The sequence below is a fragment of the Prinia subflava genome, chromosome 3 (assembly GCF_021018805.1).
Source record: "Prinia subflava isolate CZ2003 ecotype Zambia chromosome 3, Cam_Psub_1.2, whole genome shotgun sequence".
In the NCBI taxonomy this organism is placed as follows: domain Eukaryota; kingdom Metazoa; phylum Chordata; class Aves; order Passeriformes; family Cisticolidae; genus Prinia; species Prinia subflava.
The window spans coordinates 19,192,184-19,219,630 of NC_086249.1; the positions used below are offsets into that span (position 1 = coordinate 19,192,184).

Here is a 27,447-nt window from a genome sequence, read left to right on the forward strand (position 1 = left end):
GATTTGTTGTTGAAGAGTAATTTTGTCTTCTTTTTTAAATTGCGTTGTGAAGCAATCATGACGACCTCAGGAAAAGAGAATTTCCGGCTGAAGAGCTACAAGAACAAATCCCTAAACCCCGACGAGATGCGTCGCAGGCGGGAGGAAGAGGGTCTTCAGCTGCGGAAGCAAAAGAGAGAGGAGCAGGTAATGAGGAGTTGAGATACCTGTGACCAGTCCTTAGCAGTCCTGTCTGGCAGTGTCTCCACCTCCCTGCTTCTCCCAAGCCCCTTCTTGGTTGTTCCTGTCCTCCAAATCCATAAACAGTCGGTCTGAAATCAGAATCACTTGCACACTTTCACTGCCTCCTCTGCAGGCTCTACAAGACGTAGGGTGAGTGCTCCTCATTCACTCAAGGGTAACATTGACCAGGGTCGCTTGAGGGTTTGAACAGAACTGTCTGACCAGTAGCTGTAGCTTCTGCAGCTCTTCTTGTGACATGTGGAACTGGATACCTTGTCTGAGTCACAGCGACCAAATTCTGCGCATCCCAGTAGAACAACCTGTGTATGATCATCCTCTCTGCCGCTGTGACTTGTCTGTCAGAGCCCCTGCAGGTGTTCTGTAAAGATGTGTAATACACAGGAATTTATCAGGTCTTTGAACCCCAGCATCCTCTGCAAGAAAGCAGTGGTGTGGAAGCTAGACAGCTTGTAGATAGAGGCAGATGGCGAAGAAGAGAAGGGGGTATCAGTGAACATTTTGCAGAGATGTTAGGAACCAATATTTTAGCCCATTTGTTTTCATTTCTCCATGGCTAAGCTTTCTGCACGTGCTGTCAGTTGAAGTCCTGTAGCCAATGTACTGCCTTCTCCCAGCTGATAGCATGTGTAGTTTTTATAGCAGCCTAATGCAACATGCTGTGGATATATTGGCGATGTAATATATATATTATATATATATGTTAAATATTTTCTCTCTGTAGTTGTTCAAACGCCGAAATGTTGCAACGGCTGAGGAAGAAGCAGAGGAGGAAGTCATGTCAGATGGGGGCTTCCATGAGGCTCAGATGAACAACATGGAGATGACTTCTGTAAGTGATGAGAAATGAATACAGTGTTGGTCGAAACTGGGCAAGTCTGTTGTGCAGGGACATGACGGGAATGAAATTCCAGAATGATGTGAAGAGCCCGTGAAGAATGTCCATTCAGAGATGAACAGCTCTGAAACACCTGTCTCAATGAACCGCCCAGAAACAGATTACTTGAGAGAAAAATGCTAGGGATATGTAGCAAGTGGTTTTTCAGAGGATATATGCTCAAGAAAATTAAACAAAATGTCATTGTCCTGGCAGGTTGGTCACTTCCTGGATTTAGTGTTCACCATTACAGGTGATTCTATCAGCTGTTGCCCAGAGTTTTTTTAATCTGAAATTCATACTGCTTGAAGCATAAAAATACAAATCAGGCAATATGTTACTGCAATTTACAAAGTTGAAAAGGGCTCAGTGGAAGTCTTAGCAGACTTTCAAGTGGCACCATTTTTAACCTGTGTTGGAAGCACTGCTAGACCTAGCTTTACAGTCCGCATGAGACCTTGAAACACTTCTTGTGAGAATTATGCTTTTCTACTTTCTCCCTGGAAAAAAACATGGTAAGGGTTTTGGTTCTATAACTGAAAAGTTTAAGGAAAGTGCAGTTCTCACTGAGAAGTGTTGCTGATTTTCACAGTGTCTGTGTTCAGAGTATGCAAGTGATGTTTCCATAGAAATCAGGCTGAGCTATTGGTTATATGAGCCTTGAAAATTACTAAGAAACAGAAATGCTTATAAACATTGTGGTAGATATGGCTTTACTCTTCAAGATAGTATTCAAATATCAGGCAAGTCCTAAATACCATTAATCATTTGTGTGGAAGCTTATATTAAACAAATAGAGATTAAAAAGTAAGGAAATGCTTTTGCCTAATTGATAGTGTCGTTACACAGTTTGTTGTGTTAAATGCCATTAATTTCAGGCTCTTAACAGTTGGAGCTGTTGGCTGTTACAGACAACGCTTAAGTATTTTCAGCACTGTCATCTGTCTCCCTGTCTGTCTAAGGGTTGGGATCAGATGTATCTGAAGATTTAGAAGTGGAAGAAAAAAATTTAAATTAAAAGTGGAAGAAAAAAAATCTGACTTTTCATATGGTTCTTTACATGGGTACATGTGTGGTGAACAGAATGTCAGATTTTACCTAGCATAAGAGGTTGCTGATTTAATTTAGTTGTATTATTGAAAACCGTCAGTATTATGGAAAATTTAATACCTCTGCTTGATGTTGATAACAAGCATTAGGTTCATCAACTCTTCTAGAAATGACAGGTCCTATGCATTTTGGTGTAAGAGAGTAAGTCAAAGTGTACTTGACTTTCAATGTTAGGGAAATCTAAATGCTAACATAATTACCTTTTGTTAAAGCTGACAATTTTACATTTATTTCAGAGGAAGGGAGAGAATAGCAGTGAAAAATTCTGAGGAGTAATTTTCTTGCTATGTCTTGGGGAAAATTTGAATTTTGGCTTTCAGTAAAGCAAAGTTGCACTTGAGAATGATGCTGTCTTATGTAGATGTACATATATAATGGTTCCTTTGTTGTCCATGATGGTTTTACCTAAGTTTTTCTTTATTTAGAAATAAGCTTTATTATACTGATTTATACTGATATAGCAAATGTAACCTGTTTGTTACTAATTCCAGGTTTTGTCCCCTTTTGCTCTCTATCCACCCTCATTCTGTTTCCCCACCTAAATTCTAGAGTGCAGTCATCACCGCTGATATGATTGAGATGATTTTCTCCAACAGTCCAGAACAGCAGCTCTCAGCCACCCAGAAGTTCCGAAAGCTGCTTTCTAAAGGTAGGGGCTGAAATTACTTGGAGGAAAATGTAGAAGCCTCCCTACCCTGTGGTTTTACTTTGACAGCAATCAAACTTGAGTTTCACACTGAAATTGCTGGGTCAAGCTCTGCTTGACACTGTCAGCTTGATGTATGTAATAGTCACTTCTTTTCTTGAAATCTGTACTGAGTGTTGCAGATGTGATATCTCCTCTTGGATGTAAGTTTAAATGTTGTAGGCAGTGTCTCTGTGGCCCAGACGTGCTGATACACCAAAGTTCCTCTGCACGTGTGCAGGCCAGAGTGACTGCACAGAGCTGCTGCTCTGAAACCAGTCTGCCTAAACTACTGAGTGCATCAGTGCATTGAGTCGTGTTATCCTAGGACCTCAAAACTCCAGAGTTCTCCTATGTTGGCAGATAGGAATCTGTTGCCTTTTACTGAAGTATTGTAGGAAAAGAACACGCTCCAAGAAAAGAGCAGTCAGTATGTCACTAGATATTGTTTTGATGCAGAGTTGAGAATTTCCTCACAAAGAGATCAATGTGTCTAACTTAACTTCTTATTTTAAACAGAGCCAAATCCTCCAATAGATGAAGTCATAAGCACACAAGGAGTGGTGGCCAGGTTTGTGGAGTTCCTGAAACGAAAAGAAAACTGTACATTACAGGTATAAAAATATAAACATATCTGGCTTCCTAGTTTAGGAAGGCATTTGGTGATGCAAATTAGATAGGAAAAAATGAGTGAATTGTTCAGCTATACTTCCTCTGTTTCCTCCCTATGCTAAAAAAGCTATTTTATCTTCAGAATTTCTGGCAAGACCTCTGGGTGCAGGACGGAAGAGAGAGAGTGAGAAGTCTGACATGCATTGAGGGATAGGATGGGGTCTTCAGACTCCAGCAAAAACAGAGCTTGAAATTTGGAAATCAACAGATGAAAAGCTATTAAATTGAACTTTAATGTTTGTCTTCTTTGTACTAATTGAAGGCAGTTTTAAATCTTTGAAATTAGGATTTAATTTTGGGTTAAAGTAAAAAAAAAATTTAGAATTATAAATACAATCTGTAATGGTAAGCATGGAAAGCTGGAAACCTTACTGTGGTTTGAAAAAACTGAATTATGTGTGCTACAATGGTGGTTAATTTTTCTTTACCTTTTTCTTATTTCCAGCTGTCCATTTTTCTGGTCAGTGTTTCTTGGCTAATAGAAAGTGGAAGAAAACAATTAATCTGGTTAAGGAAAAAATATGTTTACATGTAACCATTAAAGACAACACTTAGATTAGAATCACTGTCCTTTCAAAATGCATAAGGCAACAGGTTTGTGAATGCCATGTGAAATCCAAATTTTGTTGACTGGAAATATGCAAAAAAATACAGGTTTTTTTTACACATTAGAGAAAGCATTTGCAAGTCTTAATTTTGAAATTGTTATCCACAGAATTCCAGAGATATGTTAGCTTCCTTTGAGGAGTCTGGAGACAGTAACTAAGAATATGTATCAGCTTTAAGCTGGTTGGTTTTCAACTCCAGTGGAAAATTTGTGAGCTATCTGATGTAAAAAACTGGAATGCCTTATATTACTTATAGGGGTCTAACACAGAAACCTGAGACAGGCAGATAAATGGAAGCAATTCTTGTGGCCTTTCTGGTGTAACATGTATTGATTTTTACATGGAAATAGGAAAAATCAGACAGAGTGGAAATGTGCAAACTTGTCCTAAAGAGTTTGTAGGAAAGCAGTGAAAATACAAGCTTGAACATGTTGCTCTTGATATTCCATTGTACCTGGGTGAATTTCCTCCATCTTGCTAAATCTCTCTGCCTGCTTGGCAGTTTAGGATCTACAGGCAGAACTTTTTGCTGTGATCAGTTGGGAAGTTCTCACTATGTTGTCAGTGGAGTATCCTGTAAAAACTGGGCCTCTGAGATCAGTGGTAGGAAGGCCTAATTTTTTAGAATTCCTCTATCTTGTTTTTACTCAAGGTGAATGAAAGACTTAAAAACCTCTGCTGGTTCTTTGGGGTCACTTTAGCCATACACGAACAAGAACATTTGTCTCATGTGGAGAGAGGAATCTTTAAAAAGAACAGCACCACACGGATGTCTTTGCCATTAATGTGTGACTGTTCCTTAGTTTACACATCCTGGAGCATCAGGTGTCCACAGAGAAGAAGGAGCAGAGAAACGCTCTAGCCTTTCTGTGACTGACACTGGAGACAGTGTAATTGTAAGCTGTGAATAGTTCAAGCTGGTGGTACTGGTAGGAAGCTGGAGGACAAACTTTAAAATATGGATAAGAAACCTCTGTTGTTGAAAGATGAGTAATAGTTATGTTATAATGTACCTCAGAACACTGGATACTCGCTTCAGAGAAAGTAGAATTACAGGAAAGCAACATTTTATATTGGTCTTGGGCTCTGGTCACACTGTTTTGCTTCTTGTTCATTATTGATGAATCTTGCAGTTTTGACTTGGTGTGTTTCTACTTTATTTTGCAGCCCATAGTCCTTGTGTATGGCAGTGATGCATTTTGGAATTGTTTATTCTGATCACATCTTACTGGACTGTTCAGTTGATCAGAAGGGCAGGATTAATTGTATTGTGTTAATTGTAGTAATTAATTATATTTTCAAAACCAGAGTCTTTAATAACACAAATGAAAAGCCTTAGAAGTCTAGGCTTAATTCTCGAGTTCTTATTTCAGGCACATTTCAGGATTTGGTGCAACTCCTTAGCAGGAGTTGTTTTTATGATTAAACCCTAAGTAGAAGTCCTTGCTGCTCTTGAGACAGAGACAGATAGTTTTTGAAGCTATGTCAGTATTTCCAGTGCTGGAACAGCATCTTGTGGTAGTGTCAAAATCGCTTATTTATAGCTTACAACTTTCCATTTTTACTGTTTGTTGGTTTTTACTTTTCATTCAACTTTTAGCAGTCTTCTAATTCTATAGATTCTGAATGTACCTGATAAGATGTAAATTTGCTAGTGTAGTGTAGTAATTTTTGGGCTGAAAGCATGCAGAAACCTACTCAAATGTGGATTTCTAGAATCTATGTTTTCTGAGGCCTGAGGTCTCAGGTAGGGTTAAAATTTGCCTTTCATCTTAAAAAGTTAATGCTTTTGCAAGATGGGATTAAAATAATAAATGACAAAAACAGTTAAAAGATGCAAAGTGTTTGTTCAGTATCTCACTTCTGCTTCAAGTTGTGAATAAAAGCATCAAACACTGATAACATTTGACATCAGTACTGATCACCAGAGCTAGAGAGAAGTACTTTGAGTTGTTTTTTAGGAATCTGTTATTCTTTGTTTGGGTTTTTTTAAAATCTCTTTTAGATCTTTTATTTGGTTCGTATCCGTGACGTGTTGTCAAACAATGTCTTCTCTGTCATCTTCAGGAATATCACTGGTGATTCAGTGAATGCAGGTGTCGTGTTATGTGGGAAAGCACATGGTTTTGTGTACAAGTTCTTTCCAGTAAGGAAGGCAAAGTGAACATAAATGCATAGCAAAAAAAAAAAAAAAAAAAAAGATTTGAAAAGCCACAGCAAGCCTGATGTTCTCATAAGAAACTGCTGCAAATGTTTGTTTCAAGTGATAGTGATAATTCTTAAATATATGATTCTGGTTCTTTGCAAATTGTTAATTAGTAATATCACGTTTTTCCTATGCCAAATCTGACAGATCTCTCTGGTTTTAAAAGACATTTCATCTCCGTGTTTGTTGTGGCATAGAAAGCCCCTAGTAAACTGACTTGTATTTTGTTTTTCAGTTTGAAGCTGCGTGGGTACTGACAAATATTGCCTCTGGAAATTCTCTTCAGACTCGAATAGTGATCCAAGCAGGAGCTGTCCCCATCTTCATAGAGCTGCTTAGTTCAGAATTTGAAGATGTACAGGAACAGGTAAAGATTGAGAGCAGTGTTGAATTTTGTGTGTGTGTTAATTTGTGGAATTGGAGAAATTTTTTTTTTTTTTTACTTCTTGTTTGTTTTGTTTGTTTGGTGTTTCGCTGGTTTTTTTTTTCCTTCCCTGGAAAGGAACAAGGTTATCCTGTAAGAAAGTCTTTAGAGAAAATGCAGTGTATGGCAATTTCGCACAACAGTTGCTTTGTGTTTAGTATGTGCTAAGTTACCTAAGCAAGTACTGTATTTTTTTCTTTCTGGAAATGATATATTTAACCATAGCTAATGAGGTAATTAATTTTGTTCTCGAACAGGTTAATATATTTCTGTCTATTGAGGAATTCAGGGAGCCTTGTTTAAATAATTACTGTAGATATGAAAAGTTCATGCCTGTTTCTCCTGGAGATAAAGCATGAGTAAAAATTACTGTTTGTTCTCCAAGCTCCTTATAGCATAGATGAATATTCTTTAAGGCCCACAGGGATCAGTGTGAAGCACAAACTAAACATTGGATTCAGTAGTTTCCATTTGAGATCTGGAACTTGTATTTGAACAAAGAGGTACTTCAGACATATAATCTTTCTTTGAATACTTAGGGTGATGAAACATTAATGATGTTAACAGATTTAGTTTCAGCCAATCTTAATCCTAACTTGAAAGTATGTACCTTTGCTATACAAATTGACTAGCTTTGGGTCCAGGTATTGCTCTTGTTACATTCTCTACACCATTAGTAAGTTCTGTGTTTTTTCCTGTAGCTACTTGCAGACCATAGTGTAGGCTTTACTTGAGTAAATGAAATTAAGCACTGAATTCTCATTTTGAGAACATTTCTGTGGTGGTTGGTTTGTTTTTTGGTGGCCTTCTGCTGAACATTTCTTAGTTTCAGTATCTCTTTGTGGTGGTGAAATGACAAGCACTGGCTATTCCAGCAGCACTTTCAGCATTGTTGTTCGCAGAGGCAGTACCTCCTTTTCACTTCTGCTCAATGCTGCGGTGTGTGAATATCCAGTGTCTTTGGGACTCCTTGCCACAGAAGCTGGCTGTGAGCTCAGGTTAAGCTGATTACCCAGTGTGATCCATTGTTCTTTTCAGAGTCACTGACTTCCAGGGTTCAGTTCTCCATCCTGTAAGTGTGACCTCTATTCTGTGTTCCTAGATGTCTGACCTTGCATTTGGCTGTACTGAGATGCATGATTGGAGGAGTCCCAACTCATAAACATTGGACTGCTTTGTGTAACTTACCTTTCTTTCTTGTAGCTGGCTCAGAATGTACCACCTGTACTTAAGGCTGCCTAACATTTTCCACAAGACAGATATTTTTCCTAGGTGCTTGTAGCTTTCAAGTTACTCCACTTTGTATCTTTCCATTTTCAATGTTCTGTCTCAGATTGAATTATTGTTGAGAAGGCTTTTAAAGAGGAATGGAATTCAGGTGTTTGAAAAAATATTAAAGAAAATAAGAGGTATTTTTTGTCCATTACTTTAGCTTTGAGGAGTTGAGTCTGCTGTTGTTGTAGAAATTAGAAATGTGATAGGGAGCTTGCCAAAATGGCAGATAAATGCTGTGTTCTGCCTGTGTGAAAATCCATCCAGACTTAGCTACGTGGAGCCTTTCAGATTTTGTATTTTGGGGATTGAACTTGGTAGCATTGCTTTCCAAATTCAGCCATGGCTTAAAGAGTGCTGTTCTGCAGAATGATTGGTGCTCTGTATATAGTCAAGGCTACTCTTACTTATTTTTCTCCTAATGATTGATCTTCTGGGCAAGAGCTAACTTGCCTTTTTTTTAGGTTGTTATCATCCCTGCTGATGTTCAGAGAGCAGGTGGGAGGAACAAACCTGTTCAGATTAAGTTGTGCAGCTTTCAATCTTAAGATGGGTGAATTAACGGAAGGGCTTAGGGGCCACAGTTAAGTAGTTTATCTGGCTCCTGCCCCCCTCCCTGCCTCCTAATAAACTGCTGGCTATTAAAATCAGATTGCAGGCAGGCAGAGTGGCTTGGTTATCATTACTGGAAGATATTCTTCCATGCAGTTCAGGTCCTGCCAAATTCATGATCTCTCTCTTACTGGTAGTCTCAAAGTACCTGTTACAAATTGCTCCCTAGTAAGCTGTGCTGAAGAAGGAAAATGTTCTGTGGCAAAGTGTTACTTACACTGTTTCATAGTGGGTTTCTGTGCTGCAGCTCTGGATGTTGCAGCCCTGCTCACAACTGATTTGGGGTTCAATGCTGGCCAATAAAAGAGGAATTCTGCTTTTTTTCCCAACAGCTTTAAAAAGCCCCAAGCACTTCACCATAGTATCACCTGAAACAAAAATTAGAAGCATATAAGCACTGAGAAGTTAGCTCTTGTTCTTCAGTATTGCAGGATAGCAGTAGTACACAGTTGCATAGTACTTTTCCAGATGACTCTTGTCTCATTCAGTGTATGCACAGATTGTTGCCCTGGTAACCGATGAGTGGGTAGTAAAGGAGGCTTTTATTTGTCACACTGTGACCCTGTTTGTTAAAGTTGGAACAAATTATAGTGCATGGAGGAGAATAGGGAAGAAATTCTTACAATTAAGCTAAATGTAGGTTTGTGAGAAAAATGTTTGTACAGCTTAGTGTCTGATGCGGTACGATTTCCTTCTCTCAGTTTTCAGTAAGTGGATACTTGTTCTGGGGATTTTAAATGCTCAAGGTGAAATACTTCATTTTGTAGTTGAGGACAACTCAGCAGTGATTTTTATAGTGAGACCTGTGTTTTGAGCAGGTCTGATCCTGGAGTTCTCAAGTTGGATTTCTGAAGCTAGGTGATATTTGGCTACAATTTTCTCCTAAAGTGATCACTCTAATTATGTCTTTCAGTAGTACTGTGAAGATTATTTGCAAGCAACTGCATTTGCAACAAATTACAAAACTACAAGAAAATACATAAAATATAATGACGTGTTCAGGGCAGAGGGGCCAGAAGCTAACTCTAATCATATAGTAAAAGATGAGAGAGAGAAGTATTGAGGGCTGTGTTTAGGAAGTCATACTTTATTCTGATTGGGATAGCAGTTCTACAGAAGGAAATGTTAGGTGATAACATGATTTTGGATATGTAGCATAGCATAAACAAAAATATGTATAATATCTTATTGACTAGTCATTATCCAGTGTTTTTGTTTTATGGTAAGTCAGTTTTAAAGATCTACATGTTTACTTTGTCTTATATTTCTAGTTTCCCTTAGCAGTGGCTCAGGAACAGATATCAGTGTACCTTATCTTCTGATCACAATGTTCCCAATATATATTTTTTATATTTGTAACCAGTTTTAATTTCATGCTTTTTTCCTTTGCATATGCTGGTTTCTGAGTCTTGTGAAGATTCTAAATCAGCTGTTTCATAGAAGTCTGTGGGGGAATCTTTATAGCTATGTTTAATAAGCAACATGTAGGTTAATGAAATGATGATACCGTACGTGCTTTTACAAGATCTGTTTCCCATTAAGCTGTGCAGGCCTCACTTAATTAGCCTACCATCCTTTAACTCTTTCATTACTTGTATTGTGTGTCAGTCTTTCTCTGTGGTCAGTGGTCAAACCATTCAGCATACATTTTCCCCATCAGAGAAATTGAGTTTGTCATAGAATCTACATCTGCATTATTTACGAAAAACACTTTGGTTACATCTCCTTGCCTCTCCCCATTTCTGTTTTGGGTGTACTGATTTTTAGGTTTGGTCAGTGGCATATGTCCTAGCCCTTTTCCACTTACCATGGTCTTTTTCTTCCAAAAGACATCTAGAAATTTTTATCTGCCTGCCTGAAATTATTTGTATTGAAAGACTCCATGAGAGCCCTTTAGACATGCTTAGGGTTGATGTGGTTTCAGCAGTGTCTTAGCTGCAGCTCTTTCCTGACTTCCCCTGCTGTGTTACTTGGAACTCAGATGTCAACGTGGCTTTCCTTGATGAACACTGAATTTCCTACAAAACCCATGCAAGGCCTTGTGCTGCCTGTCGAGGAGGATCAAGATTGTCTCACAGTGACAGATGTGTGTCATTGTGCTCTGCTGGACAGCCGGTGGCATGAGCATCCCCAGCTGCCCTGTTCCCCTTTGGGAAAGTTTGCATTTTCAGCTGAGGCAACCAGTGTGTTTCTCCCTCAGTATTTTTCCATTTCTAGTTGTATTGCTCTTCCTTTGGGAAACCATCACTTGCTTGGCAGAGCTGACCTGTGGGTCTGGTGTCCCCACTCTGGTTGACTTTTACATCAGCAGTCCTGTTAGCAAGCTCTTGGTAATCAAAATCAGGACAAACAGTCCAGGTGGGAGGATGAGCTACTTTCTCTGTTTATCAGATGAGATGTGAGAAGAAGGAGCTATAACCACCCCAGCCACTGAAAGAATGGTGTTTTCTGTGTTAGGACATAGTAACATTCATCTCCTAGGAATGTGTCCTTCTGGTATCCTTCCTTGTATTCACTTAGCCAATCACACTTGTATGCAGGCTAATCTTCACCATCTTCATCTCAGCACTGGATGCTTTTCCCAAGTCAGCATCCAAATGTTGAGAAAAGTGTTGATTCTTCGTAATATTTCTTCTCCACTGAGAGGCAAACTCTGCACACTGTTGGTGATTGGCTTAAGCCCTTAATTTAATTATCCAGAGAAATAATGGCTGAGAATCTTCAGAATCCAAGGGAAGGCGGAGAGTTGTCAAAAAGCACATGGATTACTCACAGAAGGCAGCATATGGTTCAACAGTACTCTACAAGACTTGCACTTCATTTTTACTGACTACTGAAGTTGCCCAGCACTGTAGGAAAAAAAACTTGAGTTCAGTGATGAGGAAAATAAATCAAAGATTTGCAGCAAACCCTACTTGACTGTTAGCAATAAATGGAAATTTATACAAGTGTATAAAAATAGATGCTGTCAATTAACAAGGCAACATTTGCACTTTCAGTTTGCACACAGCTTTCTACCTAAGATGTGGTGTAAAAAATCAGGCTACAAATCTTAAAATTGATGTAATCTTTAAGTTGGGATTTAGATAGTAGAAGGTACTGAAATGGAATTTTTTAGTCAAATATTTTTTTGATTGACTAAGCTGTAAAATTTAATGGAATTAAATATGCTTTTACTTCTGCAACTATCCAGGAATGAACATGAAAACACTAGAGTTCTGTAGAATTGAAGCCAAAGCCAAAATATTGTGGCAAGTATTTGCATCTTCATGAGTGCACAAAAGAGGAAGTGGAAATCACTGAACATTATTCAGACAAACAAACCCTGAAGAAACTTGTCATTGTTCTTGTGTTTGTGGAAACCATGACAGAGCTTTGCATTTATGGCAATGTTTGATGAGAAGAGTTTAAATGAGCTTGACTTGGGTTCCTTACTTATCTAAAGAGCTGAAGTAATTCCCTAAGGAAAGACATCTTCCTTATTAAATGAAACACTGCCTATTTTTCTAAAGGTATTTCAATTAATTGGCATATTGTGGCCTATCAGTCATTAGCATTACAAGGATTTCTTGCAACATCTTCTCTTACCTGGTCCTATGATACCAGACTACTCAGCTAGACTTTCCTTGCCTTAAAAAAATTTAAGAATGGGAAAGCAGAGGTGCTATTTGACATCTCTGGTCAGACCTTTTGATGTGAGATTTGCTGTTGCAAATCCAGTCAGTCATTCAGGGTCAGAATGGATTCTTGGATTAAGTGATTATCACTCTTATCAACCTTAAAAATAGGTATTGCTATAATGGCAGAAACAAAGACCACAGACAAGTGAAATAGGACTTCCTTATTTTTTACCTGTGTAAGGATGTCCAGGCAAGCAGACCGTGTCCTCATACAAAATTACTCACTTCTTCAGTGAAAGAGAATTACTGCAAATTCTAACTTCCCCGCCCCCCCCCCCAAGTATTTTTAGAAGATTCACAGATTTATTTAGAACTGTCTGAAATCTTTGGTTCATTCCTCAGGCTTCTCTTTGCTGTTGAAAGGCAAATATTGGGGTGAGCAACAGATGTGGCTCCTTAAAGTTCAAACATGAGTGACATCTTGCAGGAGGTGGCATATGTTCTGTCTCTTAAGCTGAATTTTTCTGGTAGCTGTCTTCTGTGCCTTGAGTCCAAGAAGCTGCCAGACCCAAAGTTACAATTTTTAGATAAACTATTGTCACAACAGTTGTAAAAAAAAAAAATTAGAATGAAAAATGATGATGAAGATCAGTTTTGGGAAAACATTGCATAGCAATAATGGCTGTGCTGTTTCATAGCACAGGCCAGTACAGTCTTGTGCCCTGCCTCTGACTGTGGCTGGCAGCAGAAGCCTGGAGAACAGCAGAAAACAAAACAAACTAATCCTTCCCCAGAAGAGTCTCCTGCTCTCTTCACAACTTGCTGTTCAATGGCTCCGATCCTATGCTGTTGTTGGTAGTACTGGTACAGAGGAGGAGTCTTTATTTTGTATCTAGCAAGCTGGAATCTATATCTACATTCTGTATATACTTCTGGTTTTAGCTGTATTCGTTTTGCAGGGTTTGCTAGTGGATTCAGGCCTCTAGAGTGGTTGGAGTCCTGTTTTTTAAAGTAGCATCTTTTTGCCACCTTTTAAAAACATGTTACAGGAGAAATCTAATGCATTAAATTAATTTACACCATATTGAAAATTAATAAATATGTTTATTTTGCATTATCCAAAAAATTCCTTTAGGTAAAAAATTCAGCAATTCTGTCAGTTTTTTTAGAGGATCATTTTATTTCACATAGGGCTAGAGGGAGGGAAGAATATGTTTATTTTGTGTAAGGTACTTGCTTTGTTCAATTGGAGAAATAGTTATGCACTGTAGCTCATTTTACTGCAGCTAAATACAGAGCCTTCAACTGAAGAGAAATTTGGGGCGGACATTCAGCTGCTGTTCCAGGACAAATAGGATTGCTTTTATCCTCTGTATGCAGAATTGGAAATACTTCAGAGGTTGTGTAGATGCATGTGTCTGTAAAGCCACCAACCAAATAAGCAGATACATGTATCTGTTTGATATGACCCTTAGTCTTCTGCTGACTTGAAGTAAAGAGTAAAAGTGAACTTCTTAAGCTTTCCTGTGTGACAAAAATATTGTAATTTGCATGGAATTCATAAAATTGTTTTTATACTTGACTTAGACTATTTCTGCTTTTTAAAGTTTTAGCTCTTAGGCTAGTGGACAGTGACATAAAAAACACCACTTGCCCCAAATGTGTAAATCAAAACTAATTAAATCTTTTATTCTCATCATAATTCAGAAGGTGGATTTCATGCTGCTTTAATTCTGGTATTTTTGATCTTCTCAAAATAAAGTTAGTACTGATGTCCAAGCCCTTACATTTGGCCATGCCATATGACTTAATCAGCAGCACTGGTTCTGTCTCATATAGTTTTATTTTAAAAAATATATGTCCAGGCCCATCTGAACTCATTGATTTGGAATACTGGTTTATCTTGAACATAGATTCTCGTTTTTATCTATGGCTGTGTAAACAATGCATGCTTTTATGGCTTTGGAGTAAGTACTAATATGGGCTGTTCCACACAAACACTTTTGGGTAGACACAGATTTGCTTGATCTGTGTGACAAACATCTGGTTTGAAATTAGCTGTGAACAAGGAGTGTAGAATCAGAGTATTCCTAAGCCTGTGGAGGTGAGCTCATCTCTTACATTGTGGACAGAACAAGGGTATGTCTGCCTGCACAGTCTGGAGACATACATGTTTGCTATTATGGTGTTCTTCTTAGATCTCCCTAAAGATTCCTGAATCCTAAATATTCCTATAATGAGCTTGAGTGTATACAAGTTGTAATATACAGCAAGAGTGCATTCCCCCTCTGTATGTTCTCCAGGACCTAACAGTGAGAGCAGATTATCTCCCAACTCTAATACATATATTAACCTGGTGCAATTTTGAGAATAAAAGCAATTATTATTCTTATTCTCTTTTTCATTGCAGGCGGTATGGGCTCTTGGCAACATTGCTGGAGACAGCACTATGTGCAGAGACTATGTCTTGGACTGTAATATCTTGCCTCCTTTATTGCAGTAAGTGTGTTTTAATATGTTTTCCAGAATTTTGCTTGAGTGCCTGATAAGACTGAAATTTGGGTTTTGCCTTGAAGAATAATAATACTGTTTTCTTTTATTATGGACTAATCAGAGTTTTTAAAAGAAAGTCCTGAACTACTTTTTTTAAATGAAGCTAAAATTGAAACATGTTTTAGAAGCAGCTAAGATGGAACTGTTTTATTCTACAGTGTGGGTGGATGTCTGGGCTTATTTTAGAGTCACAGAATAATTTAAATTGAAAGGTACCTTTGGAGGTCATCTAGTCAAAGCCTTTCTTCATAGCAGGTGAGATCAGATTAGATTGCTCAACTACTTAACTAGTCAAATTTGGAACATCAGAAGTAGATTCCGTAACTACCTGGGGTAACCTGTTGCACTGTTTGACCATGGTGTGGTGAGAGTGTTCGGATACCTAATCAGAATCTTCTGAGTTTTACCTTGTGACGGTGACTCTGGTCCTGTCACTCTGCACCTTTGAGAAGGATCTGGCTTCCTGGTTTCTGTATCCACCTGTTAGAGTGTTGTTGGCAGCACTTTTATCTCTGCTCGTGCCATCTCCTTCTAAGGCTGAGCAAATCCAGGTCACTGACATCCCACTGCGTGTCATTTCTCTAGCTGCTAATTGTGTTGATGTCCTCTGCTTAAGGAGCATATTATTGCTGAAACAATGACACCATCTTGTGTTGTCATATCCAGAGCACTCGTCTCTGTCCTTTGCAGACTCTGCAGCAGGGAAATTCTCCCATACTCTCATAGACATTGGTACAGTGGGAGATGGCTATGAGAAAAAGAAACTGAATTGTTACACTTGTGGGAAAATTGGGTCTTGCCTTTCTGCATTTTCCGAGGCCAAAGTGGGACTCATGGACTGAGACTGACATAAAAGTGCAGTTTGGCTACGAGAGTACTTTTCAAAACTATCTGCATGTCCTCCTCCTTAGAGTAATTTTGTCACAACTCCTGAACCTTTTTGACTGTTAATCTGCCACGCTGGTGTCTTAAGCATTTGAGTGAAATTTAGTGTAATGTTTACTGTTCCTGTTGGGATACTAGATTCCTGTATCTAGCATGCATACGTGTATACTAAGATATGTGTATCTTAGTGGCCATCAAGGATGATTTTCTTTAGGATGTATTTTTATAGGAAAAACTGATCATATTTTGCCCTCGTGTATGTTAAAAGGAGTTTGATTTAATGGTTCACAAAGTTAATGGGGTTGCCTGACTTGGATTTTTTGGAAACAAGGGTTGGAATTTTTTGTTGGTTTGTTTTAGATTGCTTTCAAAACAGAATCGTCTCACTATGACCCGAAATGCTGTATGGGCTTTGTCCAACCTCTGCAGAGGGAAAAATCCTCCTCCTGATTTTGCCAAGGTAAGAGATGCTTGAAAGAAAATGTGTTGTGAAGTTGTGATAGCTATATTATTAGTTTAAGGTGGTGAAACTTAATCTGAACAGAAGGAATGTTTCAGAGAAATTCTCAAATATTTGATGTCTTCTTACCGATGAAACGTTTTGAAGTTTTTTGTTTAGTCCTTTGGACAGACATTCACAACCACTGTTTTAACACAGCTGCCTGGTAACTTTTTGTTACTGTTTGTGTACTGGAGACAACTGTCCCATAGCAGAACAAAACTCTGCACATCTTGGCTGTTGTGGAGCAGCACATCTTAGTGGACAAGTCTGAGTTTCATTTGCAGATGTTGTTCTGTAGAGGCTGAGGAGTTGCTGCTGTGCTTTTCTGGAGACATGCTCATGCTTCTCCATGCTTGTGTAGCTACAGTCCTGCACAGAAGTGCTAGCTAGGTCTGAAATTTTCTGAGTATTGAATCCTAAGATGCCAGTGCCTAATCCAGTAATGACATGCAAAATTAGCTGACATAATAATAGATCTTCTGGCCCTTTTAATTGTATGTATCTGCTCTTAATGTCTTACAGGTTTCACCTTGTCTTAGTGTGCTTTCCTGGCTGCTCTTTGTCAACGATACAGATGTATTAGCTGATGCCTGCTGGGCTTTGTCCTATTTGTCTGATGGCCCAAATGATAAAATCCAGGCTGTGATTGATGCAGGAGTCTGCAGAAGACTTGTGGAACTGTTGATGTAAGAAATCTGTTGCAAGCAAGCGTTACTCTTTTCCCTGACATCAAGATTATAACAATAAGGAGTTTAATTAAATAGGTCTTGAAATGCTGTAATTTCCAATGAGCAAGACTTGAGTTTTAATTTTGCCTCGCTGTTTAGTGTTCTCTATTTGTCATGAGTAGGAAAAACAATGGAACTTTTATTGTACTAATTTTGCTGTTTCTTAAGAGATTTTGTCCTGCACCTAAAAGCTACATTTTTGTAAAATCCATAATATACATTGAAAGTTTCCTTGTGTCATTGAACTCCGTATTATAGTTACCTAACAGGGAAATTACCAAAAGGATATCAAAGATAAAAATATAAGAAACAGTTCAGTTTACTAGAATTGACAGTACCAGGGACTTGAAATACAGTTTACTCAACCCTTACTGTAGAAGAGTACTTGCACACTTTGGTCAGTAAAGTGTTGCTGTGAGAGCTGGGGGTCACAGACACCAGCCTTGTTCAGAGCCATTGCTTCAGATCCAGGGTCAGGACAAGGACCATTCAATGGCTAAGAACAAGGAGTAATGGCTTTCAGTGATGTAAATAAAAAGAATATGAAGGCCTCTAACATTGGAGCAAATGTGATGATGGATTAATTAATAGAACAGATTGGCTCTAAGTAACTTTTTATAAAGAATTGCTTTCATTTGAGAAGAAAAATCCTTACTTCACCTTTCCTGTTCCAGTCCTGATTTAGCAATGATGATGGAGGCATGCATATGATGACAGAAGATGATCAAACAGGGTTTGGGTTAAACACACAGCTTCTATCCCTGTTCTTCTGTCTCATTCTCAGCCTTTGTGCGTGCTACATTAAGTATATTTTATAGTTAAAGGTAACTGCTTTTTCCTCCCAAGTATGCTTGGAAGTGCTCTGAAGTATTTCTGTTCTTTCAAAATTTTATATTTATGCTGCTGAATGACATCTGAAGGTCTAAATATTTAGAAACCCTGGAAAGGCTTACCATTAGTTTAAAATCAGAGTGTTTATTTAGATAATGAAAGTCAAATTTATCAGGGAAGTTTTCACCTGGCTGAGAGATGTTCCTTCCTTGAGAATGTGAAGCTGGAGATGCTTTGATTTTTACATTTTCTGCTTTACATTTTTCTTTGTCAACTTTAGGCACAATGACTACAAGGTTGTATCTCCTGCCTTACGAGCTGTGGGAAACATTGTTACAGGAGATGATATCCAGACCCAGGTATGGATTAACTTTCTCTTGTGTTGTACTGCAGTTCATCTTTCTGTTAATTGTTGTAATCTTTACAAGCAGCTCCTCTTGTTCCTTTTGAAGATTGAAAGTGAAGGTGGATGACACTAACTGCTTCAAAATGTGGTGGTTTTCTGTTTTTCTGTTCAGTCCTGGTGATGGTTCTTAGGTAGCTGTGTCTGGGAGTTGCGGGCAGCTGTGCAATACCCCTCAAGGGTAGGATGTTTTTGGTTTATTTAAAGCAAGTCTGTCTCTTAGGCTGAGTTTTTTGCTTAGTATGTACGCTGGTAGTGCCATCAAAAACCTGGCACATTCAGTGCTGTTGCCAATCTGTGATGAATGTATCATATGTATGATGAAATTCTGTCAAATTTATGATGGAAAACAAGTGTGTGGTCATATTTTGGGTGGTGTGTGGCTGTGTCTGGCTATTTGTTTGGAGAAGAGTCAGCAGGAGGCAGTGACTCCCACCACTGCATTGGAATTAAACTGGAAGGCAGAAAACCTGGTCCTTAGAGGCACTGGGTTTTCACTGGGATGCTTCTGTAGTTCTGTGACTCTGAGACCAGAGTTAAAGATGTGTTAGCAGCACCAGGGCACTGTTTCAATATCTTATTCCTAGGATGAAGATAACATGATTTTTTGATTGTTACAATATATTTTGTGTAGCTGAATTGCAGAGGCATTGTGGGATTTTTCTCAGTAGCATTTGTTTTGCAGATTAGTCATAAAAAATGATTGAGGTGTGATTTCATAATTTCCCTAAAGATAAAACCACAAGGGATCACTAATTCACATGCAATGCAGGTTATTAAATACTGCATAAATCTTAGATTTTAATTTAAAAATAGTTTAAACTTTTTATAGTTTATAAATAATTATAACTATATATTTATATAGTTATAAATAGCTTAAACTTGTTGTGCATGGTTTTTTTTCCAAGGAGCATACCATGAGCTTTCCTAAAATTCTAGAGAACTGTATATGTAGGATAGTTTGATAGTCTTGCAGCTTGTGCTGTATGCTAAAAAGTGCTACAAGATGCATGAAAAAATCAGTAATCAAAAGGAAGAGCCCATCTTTGAGAGCTGATACATTTCTGAATATGAGTGCAACGTACAAGACAGTTCTTCAAGAACTTCTCTGTGTAACCTTGAGGGACAAACTTACTTTTACTTTTTTTCTCATTTTTGGCTATAGACAGTTGCCAGAGCTAGAACACAGCTAAAACCATAGATAGTATACATGAAGAAAAAAAATTTGTCCCAGCAGACAACTGATAAAATCCTGAAACATAATCTTTGCTTTTTTAATCTTAGTGGGGAGTACAGAGATTTTAAGAATATGGAGCAGGGGGACTGCAAACAAGGGAATGAAATCCTCAGATTCTGTGATCAGAAGTCATGCTCGTGATTCAGCTTGACTGGAGTATTTCCCATGAAGTTCTGTACCTCACTGTTCTTTCCTGTGTCTGCTTTTGCCACACAAGGCAAAACTGCTGTGCTTGTGATGTACTCTCTCAGTTTTCGGCTTCATTGTTAGAAGTTAGAATTGAATTAAAATAAAAAGACAGTCCATTTTTCATTTTCTAAATGTTGTTACCCCCTTTTAGAGGGTCAAAAAGTCTTTCACTGTCACACATGACATAATCAAGGCTGCTGTCTTGTAACATCCACGTTCTGGGGTATTTTCTGTTGTACTTTGGTCTTTTAGGAAATGGAAATTTTGCTGCTATTTTTCTGCACTGTAAAATTGCAAGGTTTTTTCAATTTTTGTAATGTTTTAAATAAGAATTGTTCATTCATAATATCTCTGGATACAACACTGGTCACACTCTGCACCACAGTGCCAGCAGATGTGGAAAACAGAAGTACTTGGGGCCTTTTTTCCCTGTACTGCTATACAGGTACAATTGTACAAAAGTACAGGAAAATACCATAATTTTATTTTTGTTTGATCATAATGTGCTTAGTATCTTCTAGTTTTCAGATCACACGGAAATCATTATGAAGATGTGATCTCTTACCTGAAAGACTTAGTAGTTTTGATCTTTAGTTTTCCTGCCAACATTTATTTTTTAATTGTTGCTGGGGGGTTTTTTTTGTGTATATTTAGTGTTTTTAAAAAAAATCTCTGTGACCATCGAATGAGGTATGTTTCTTATATTTTCAAGACATTGTACTCCTTGTTCCTGTCATTCTTTATCCTAAATTTCTTCTAAGGTGTGTTTTGTTTTTCCTGTTGTATTCAGGTAATTCTGAATTGTTCAGCCCTGCAGAGTTTGCTGCACTTGCTAAGCAGCCCAAAAGAATCTATCAAAAAAGAAGCATGCTGGACAATATCTAATATAACAGCTGGAAACAAAGCCCAGATCCAGGTAACCTTTTCAGCTATGATCAGTAATCTTTGTCTTGCAGACTAGAAGGAACACAGGTGGTTTTTGGTGCACGAAGTGCATATTTGTGTGTATACATACATACATACAATAACATACAATAAATATTTTACTCTGTGTAATTAGAATATTTCAGTGGCCCAGTCATCTCCAAATTAAAATAATTTCATTTTCTAATCCTCTACACATTATAAGGGGGAAGACAGTCATGGTAGAAAATGCCAAAACGTGGCTAAGCTCAAGAAAATTTTGTCTTAAATAATTTGCTTTTTGCTTTTGACAATTGCCAAGATACAGAAATTCTCAAGTATGAAAACAATAGGCTACAAACATTGAGAATCAAGTAATTTCACGTATTTCTTGGTTTCACCATCAGACACAGACATACATTTGAAAGTACTTTATTTCTGTTTATATTTTCTTATGATTCCTTTTATAATTTCCATAAATGGCTGTCTAACATGTCCTGGGATTTGCCCTTTCTGATGACACTAAATGTTGTAATCCCTTCCTATTAAGTGGTAGCACACAGAAGCAAATGAGTCCCACACCCTTATACCAGTCTTCTGTCAATTAGGCTCCAGAAGATCAAATCATTTTTCTGAGTCGGGGCTGAGTGTCAGCCATCAGGAAGAATTCCCAGGACTTGTCTCCAGGTGGTATAAATGAGAGAGATGGAACATCTTTTCCCCAGAGAAAAGTTTTTGGCTAGATGAGAAGAAACAGCTTAATTTTTTTTTTTTCCCTGAATATGGAGCTTTGTTTCAGAACAACTGTACTAGGGAATTTTTTGCTTATCTTTGAGGGATGTGGTTTGACCTGATGGGATGTCAGGTGTCCCCCACAGCTGCTCTGTGACTCTTCTTAGCTGGTCAGGGGAGAGAAAATACAAGGGAAGTTTCATGAGCTGAGGTTAAGGACAGGGAGAGGTCACTCACTGATTACTGTCACAGGGAAAACCAGACTCAGCTTGAGAAATTATTAGAATTTATTACCAGTCAAAATCAAAGCGGGATAATGAGAAGTAAAACTAATCTTAAAAGCACCTTTCCTCCACCCCTCCCTCCTTTCTGGATTTAATTTTATCCCTGATTCTTTTCCTCCTCTCCTTGGCAGTGCAGAATACAGTCAGTTCATCACAGGATGTTTCTGCCACTGCTTTCTCCTCAGGGAGGGAAATCCTTCACCTGCTCCAGCGTGGGGACCCTCCCATGAGAGACAGTCCTTCAGAAACGGGCTGCTCCAGCATGGGTCCCCTCTGGGGTCACCTGTCCCACCAGCAAACCTGCTCCAGGGTGGGCTTCTCTCTCCACAGGGCCACAAGTCCTACGGGGACCCTGGTGCAGCATGGACTTCCCATGGGGTCACAGATTCCATTAGGCATCCACCTGCTCTGGGGTCCTCCATGGGCTGCAGGTGGATCTCTGCTCCCCCATGGACCTCCATGGGCTGCAGGAGGGTGTCCTGCCTCACCATGGATCTCCATGGGCTGCAGGGGAGTCTTTGCTCTGGCACCTGGAGCACCTCCTGCCCTTCCCTCTGCACTGACCTTGGTGTCTCAGGGCTGATTCTCTCGTGTATGCTCACTCCTCTCTCTGGCTGCAGTTACTTCTGCCCGGTCACGTTTTCCCCTTCTCAGCTGAGTTACCACAGAGCTGCTGTCACTGTCGCTGGTGGGCCCAGCCTTGGTAAATGGCAGGTCCATGTTGGAGCCAGCTGGCGTTTGCTCTGTCAGACACGGGGGAAGCTTCTGGCAGCTTCCCACAGAAACCAGTCCTGTAGCTCCCCCCACTGCTGCCAAAACCTTGCTGTGCAAACCCAGTACAAAGAACGTTGCCTCATTCCTTCTCTTTTGCAGAAGTGTTGGAAAAAGAGATTGTAGTGAATGACAGAGTCATGAAGGCTTGGTTTGGAAGGGACCTTAAAGTTCATCTAGTTCCAACCCCCCTGCCGTAGGCAGGGATGCCATTCACTAGATCAGGTTGCCCATGGCCCCATCCAACCTGGCCCTAAAACCAGGCTTTATCTGATAAAAACAAATGTTTCTATCAAGGCAGTTGAATCGTATTCTTATGTAAATCGAATTGAGTTCTTAGGTTATGTTTTTCAATTCGTTTCTCCCTCACTGGATACATAAAGTATTTTCAGAGATTGCAGAGGATGCATGAAAGTCTGGCTGGAGACATTTATTCTTTGAGGAATGGCAATAAATGTCAGAAATATTAGACTCTCTAAATACTTGTATTACTCATGAGTAACCTGGAAGAAACAATGTTTACACAGAAAGTGAACCAAACCTGCTAATATATTGGCAAAAGTAGCCAAGGCGTACTTGTTGCCTGTGTTTTCCTTGGAAGGCAGCCTGATTGCTGCTCTTACAATGATGACTCTGGGTTACTCATTCTGTATGATCAGAATTAGCATGAAGTAGTTAACCCTCATCACCTGTGGGGTGGAATTACTTCTCTTTTTGCAGAAAACTTGCACAAGACTATGAAAAGGCTGCATATTTTTTGTGAGGAATAAATGTATTGTACCTTTTGCAGGTGACACTTGGGATCTTTTTGGTTTACATTCTCCCTTACAAAGTACATTCAGCCACTGAAGGGGCAGCATAAAGCTTCAATGCCTTCAATGAGGGCTTCATCTCAGAAAGCATAGGAAATAAAGTTAATACCTTTGTGAAAGATACTTCTGTTTTGGCTAAGATACCTGAAATGCCTGAAAATGAGAGTGAGTGCTCATCTAACATTCAGAGATCCTTATGTTAGGAAATGAGTAGGCAAAACCCAAAAACTTAGGAAGGTAGAAAGCTCTGTAGGTCCTTCTTGTTTGCTGTAAAGATGTGACTAAGATGGAAGTGGGACTGTGAGGAAAGGAACCCCCTACAGTGGTATTTGCTCTGGCTTTCTCAGGCAGGATTTTGTTTTTACCACTGGAGGTCATGGTTTTGTCAGCTGCAGAGAACGATATGGTTAATCTAACCTTGGTAGAGCTCCAAGAATTTTGATTCTGCCTTTATTGTGGTTTGTGCGTTAATCTGTGGATTAGTTGGATTTCTAACAAAAAGTACTGTGTAAAATCAGCAACTGTACCACTGTTTTTTTCCACACATCAGCAACTGTAATTGCTGTGCAAGTAGCAGTGCAGAGAAGGTAGTTACTGCTGCTTGTACCAAGGTAAAAATGTTTTTGCCTTTGTGTTTCTTGCAGTAAAGAGTCTTTTTTTGCTCTTTATCCCTTCAAAGACTACCTTTGAAACACAGTATATTCTCTCTAGAAGGGCACTTTTGCTTTTTCTGGAAAGTCTCAGAGTATTTTCTGAGAAACAGACCAACCAGACACATTGTCTTAAGTTTGTGGTTTTTCTCAAGTGTTGGAGGGTTGCTTTAGGATGTGTAATTGTATAGGGATGTTCCAAACTTGAGCTTTAGAAAGCCAGATACCTATACAAGGTGTAACATATTCATATATATGGAGTTTATGGAATGGAAAAAAAAAATTCATATATATATATGGAATGAATACATATATATGAATATATATATTCATTCCATAAAGACATATCAGAAGTGACAATGGAAAGTAGTTTGTTGTTAGAGCATTTTATTAAAACTTTGGGATCTCTATTTCCATATTCTTGATCTACTGAAGATACAGTTGTGAAGAGTCCTAGAGGTAACTTGAATTCTAGTGCACCAGAATCTATTTCAGTAGTGTCTTCACTTCTGCAGTTTCTTTGTAAGTATTCACTGTACCTCATTGTCCTGTTTTTAAAAGAACGAGTAGATGCCTGTCCTTGTTTGCACAGAACTCTTACACCAGGTATTCACTACTCAGGCACAAGTGAGGCTTCAGCTGAAGAGTTTTATCTGTATCCCTGGTAATCCTTGGTCTTCTAAATTGTTACCACATCTTTATTTGAAAATGAGTTAGGCTAGAATAACCTCTCCTTTGTTTAAACAGAATTTGCCTAATCTACCTGAACAAAATCTTTAGTCTATGCATGTGTGTGTTTAGCAGTTTTTAAATGTTTGGGGTGTTTTATCACAGATCATCTGCCTTTCTATTGAGAACAGATTAGAATTGCATGGTGACTTGAAAAGGTGAGGTCAGAAGGGAGAAGGAAATCAATGCTATGAGCCATTAGTATTGCATCTTCATTTCTAGCAGAGACTTTAAAAGTGCAAAAAAAAGCCTTTTAACTCTGTATAGAGACATACTTGTGATTATGTGCATAGAAGCTTTCTTTCTCATGAGTCTTGTATCAAGAAGAAAACAGTGTCAAACAAATAACCAGAATACATGTGGATTGAAAAGAATCCAGCTTAAAAGCAGCTGCCTTAGGATATGACACAGTCAAGGAAGTGTTGATGCATTATGCAAGTCCAGGGAAAAAGAATGTAAGAGGCATCTTAAAAGTGAAAGCTGTATTTCATTTAAGAGTCCCTCAGGCCCCATTCAGGGTAATTGATCTGCCTTCAAACTCTAAGCACACACTTACTTTGTAGTAAAAAAGTGACTGCTCTAAGTGCATACCAAATTTAATCTATACTGACAGTTACAAAAATTAAATTAAAAACCAGTGTTTCTGATTGTGAGTGTTCTATAACTATCCTGGTAATGATGACATACTGCAAATCATGTCCATCATGAGGCCTTGATTTTTGGAACTGCAGAAAATGGCTCATTAGAGAAAGTTGTGAAGTAAAGCACAGTGGAGAATGCTTACGAAATGCTTGATTGGAGAGGTCAAAGTCAGTGTTTCTTGGAAGTAAAATTGGCAATTGCAGGTGTGATTGCAGTGATTGTGTTGAAAGGAAAGTCTCATCACAGATGTGTAACAAGTTCCAGAAAGACCCCTGATTCTTTAGTTCCTGGTCTCAACCTAGAGAATGTTGTGTGAGATACAAGGGGTGATGAAAGCTCCTTTCAGCTTCAGAGCTGATAAGTCTGCATTTCTTAGAAAATGCCTTTGAGGTATTACTTCAGACAACTCCTATTTAGTGGCAAAATCATTGTAAACATTTGAGCTGAAAAGCACTTAAAAAAGGATTTCTGAGGTTGAAAAATACTGTTTGGTAAAATGTTTCTTGAAGATGGTAAAATGGAGAATAAAAGTGTAAGGTGTTTTTAATCGCTGGGAATGATAAAGGATAATTCTCATCTGGGATGAGTACTTGATTTAAGTGAGTTCATGGGTGAAGCTGTTTCATCTGTGAGTTGAGGTAGTTTTTTCTTTCTCTACTTTTATTTCACATTGTGATGAATTAAAACATTACTTTTTGAGAACTGGTCTTTCTTACAGAAGGAATTCTAAGATACTAGATGCAGCTCTAAATAAAATGATTTATTTTGCTTTCTTCCCAGTCCCTCTGAATTTCTCAGTAGTTGCTACTAAAGGTCATAAACTGGAGCAGATCTGTTCCACTCTGTTTACCAGTGATGTTTACTGGATTTTGAACATGCACAATCTTTAGCCAGAAATCAGACAAGAATGATTTCAGCACGTGATAAGTTTTTTCACGTCTGCTTGGAATAGTTTTACTCACATTTTTGAAAGTTACCAGCTGATCTAACTAGTGGGTTGTTGCCTCAGAACAGTTGGGATGTTAAAATTCTGTGGAACCTTGGGTAGTGCTCAAGCCATAATCTACCAATCCCTTCTGCACACCAAGAAGACATTAAAATATTTTGGTGACTCTAATAAGTATTTTACCTAGCCAGTATTAACAGACAGAACTATATTTAGTGTTGTCTAAGATTGCATTGGGTTACACTCCATCCACCCACTGTAAAGTATAGAAATATAAAGTCAGAGGGAAGGACTTTTATATTCATCTCCACTGCCTACGATGCTGTTTGGTAGCACACTCCAAAGGCTTTCACTGCCATTCCTAAAAGATAAGGCAGCAGCCTGTCACTGTTAGATTTGCACTCCAACACAATCAAGTAAACTCTGTCTAGCATTAAGGCAATATAAATTAACATGCATGAAATGTGTGCAAGTGCGTGCTGAACTTTCTTTGTTGGCTGTTACAAGCACAGGTTTGGGCTTTTTTCCCTCCACCAAAGGTGGAAGAGAAAGCCTTTAAGAGTGTGTTATCAACAGTGCCTAGGCATCAGAAAAGTGTGGTGGAATACAGCAGTCTTTCCCCTCTGTATTTCTGTGCTTTCAAGGTTTGGGGTGGATGTGTATATCCTGATGCAGTCGTGATTGTCACTAAGTATAGTTTTTGTTTGTTAATTTCCTAGTTTGTATACAGCTTTGCTGTACTTCAGTGGATAGCTTCCCCAGTCAGGGAGAAGGGGAACTACATCTTCCCGGGAGTCAGAAGGAGAACTGCACAACTGAAGCTTAATCCTGACTGTCGACCCTTCTGAAGGGTATGAAAGGCTGTCACATACCTCAGAAAATGTTCTGTGTCTTAACTTCGCACCCGTTGAAAAGCTATGGAGGGCAGTACATCAGACACAATCTTCCATATCTGACAGTGAAGACATCATAGGAGTTCTCTGCTCTTGACAGGTTAAGAAACTTCTCACTTCTTTTCTAACATACCTTAATTTTCACAAGAACATCTGGAAGTCTGAGTATGGGTAGGCATGGTAGCAACAGGATCTCTGCCGTATTTTTCTTTCTCTAGAGTTTCTTAACCTTGCAGAAGTGTGGCATGGGCAAATGTGGCAAATGATACATTGCGTGTCAGTTTTAGAAACTCTGGAATGAAATGCGTTTTTACAAAATGTGGTGAAAGTTACAAGCTCAGTTGTCACAGGCTCTTCTCCAAAATGACCAATGGGGACCACTTCAAAAGTGGTGCTGGGGACATGGAAAAGGAATTACATGATTCACACAG

At 38.7% G+C, this 27,447-nt stretch overlaps 1 protein-coding gene across 1 annotated transcript in view; it reads left to right on the plus strand.

Annotated features, from left to right (window-relative positions):
- Positions 1–27,447, plus strand: part of KPNA1 (karyopherin subunit alpha 1) — a 50,100-nt gene that overhangs the window by 12,458 nt on the left and 10,195 nt on the right. The window contains exons 2-11 of the mRNA XM_063394258.1: positions 53–186; positions 965–1,072; positions 2,777–2,876; positions 3,432–3,526; positions 6,634–6,765; positions 14,737–14,825; positions 16,125–16,224; positions 16,789–16,952; positions 18,106–18,184; positions 20,445–20,570. Of these exons, the coding sequence (XP_063250328.1) occupies positions 58–186; positions 965–1,072; positions 2,777–2,876; positions 3,432–3,526; positions 6,634–6,765; positions 14,737–14,825; positions 16,125–16,224; positions 16,789–16,952; positions 18,106–18,184; positions 20,445–20,570 (1,122 nt within the window). The 5' untranslated portion in view covers positions 53–57. The remainder of the gene's footprint in view (positions 1–52; positions 187–964; positions 1,073–2,776; positions 2,877–3,431; positions 3,527–6,633; positions 6,766–14,736; positions 14,826–16,124; positions 16,225–16,788; positions 16,953–18,105; positions 18,185–20,444; positions 20,571–27,447) is intronic.